Below are 1,656 nucleotides of genomic sequence, written 5' to 3'. Positions count from 1 at the left end.
TAAAAAATGGTTTTCTGGGAGCATGTATGTAAATAGTGAAATTATGATTCTGGTTTTACTGAGATTGTGCAATTTCATCAACATGATTTATCATCATACCAAGCTGGAAGTGGAAATGTACAGTACAGCAGATAAAGCAGCTGAAATATTACTTTTTTAAATGTCACTAAAGTGTTACTATGGTGATAATTAACAGCACAATACAGCTGGCAACTTGAGACAGGTGAATTCTGAGGAAATTCTCCCTCACACAGCACAGACTGGGAATCGTATGGATATGCAGATGTACAAGTCATTCACTTGATTCGGGTGTGTTGGAGCTCAACAAGGTTAAATTATTACCTAAAGTTTAACTGATATGTCACTACCAACATTTGTGAACATAAAGCTAAATAAAAATGCCGTTCTCGAGGAACTTCTCATTAAGCATTTTTGTCCCTCGTTGTTATCCATAGAAAAAAAGAGAAATAAGTAATTTCCCATCACACCTCAAAAGCGTTAGCATATCAGAAATCCAAACCGGTGTGACTGTATTTAGCAGCTCACGTAATTGGTTTTCTTCTCTGTCGTTGCCAGATAGGAAAAAGATTGAAGTCGTTTAATGACACAAAAACATTAAATGTGTGCGACAATTAAAGTGTGGACAAATATTGCTACTATAATCGCAAATAAGCAGTATACTTGACCCACAACCGAAACAAACATGACAGATTCTAAACCACTGTACAGTAAGTCCTTGTAAGGCACTGTGCAGGCATTTAAAACCAGCGCTAAAGCAGATACCGGATCGGTCAGTTAACATTCACCATGCTAACACGGACTCTTTTACATTAGCCTGTTATTGCAACATCAAGATGGGAACTTACCAGGTTCAGCGGACTGTCCACTACCTCCATGGTGTCGCTTCGTCGATGGTTTACTCTACATGTACCGTGCCTCTGAGCTTCGGGGAGTGTCATTCGCACAGCAATACAAATATATAAAATGTATAATAAACACAAAGAAGAAAATTACAGTCGAGGAAGCTCAGTTGCCCTCGTAGCACTCAAAGGTACAGCAAAACGTCGTGACGCGACAAACAGTCAATTCAGACGTGGCAAGAGGCGCACGCGCAATAAACCCTTTTCACAGTGACGTCAGACATTGGCCGCCATAACTCGAAGCGGTGTATCTTTATTCCGGTGTGATTTTGCTTCGGGAATAGATGCGGAAAGTAGTGAAAAATTAAGTGGAATCGCCCTTTAGCTATTGGAAGCTAGAATTGGAAACCAACTTCAGCTTCGTGGAAAACTGACTGAAAAATTCACGGATACTCTATCTTAAGGATATAATAAAAGGTAAGGTTAATAATAACAGCATTTAAGTGTTTTTTTTTTGGTTGAGTCTCTTTTTTGGTTGAAACTTTTTTTTTTGATTGAGTCTCTCTTTTTTTTGATTGAAACTTTTGTTTTTGGTTGAGTCTCTTTTTTTGTTGAAACTTTCTGAGTTTTTGGTTGAATTCGTTTTCTTGCTTATACAACTTTATTTGCTTTGGGGAAGCTTACATGAACATTCTGGGCGGGGCTTAAGGACGAGCGATGTAAGACGTGTTCCGATTGGTTAGTGCTGAAGCCGCCCGGTGGGGTTCACGGAGGTCTCGCTCGGCTTGGAACGGAT

General features: G+C 39.4%; 1 protein-coding gene across 1 annotated transcript in view; it reads right to left on the bottom strand.

Annotated features, from left to right (window-relative positions):
• Nucleotides 1–1,117, bottom strand: part of nrbf2b (nuclear receptor binding factor 2b) — a 9,493-nt gene extending 8,376 nt beyond the window's left edge. Inside the window, exon 1 of the mRNA XM_015023243.1 lies at nucleotides 867–1,117. Coding sequence (XP_014878729.1) covers nucleotides 867–959 — 93 coding nt within the window. The 5' untranslated portion in view covers nucleotides 960–1,117. The remainder of the gene's footprint in view (nucleotides 1–866) is intronic.
• Between the last annotated feature and the right edge of the window lie 539 nt (nucleotides 1,118–1,656).

This window comes from Poecilia latipinna, unplaced genomic scaffold (genome assembly GCF_001443285.1).
Source record: "Poecilia latipinna isolate Pla-1442-1.1 unplaced genomic scaffold, P_latipinna-1.0 Scaffold3244, whole genome shotgun sequence".
NCBI lineage: Eukaryota > Metazoa > Chordata > Actinopteri > Cyprinodontiformes > Poeciliidae > Poecilia > Poecilia latipinna.
The sequence above is the reverse complement of the archived record's forward strand: the minus strand, read 5'-3'. Positions and strand labels throughout refer to the sequence as shown.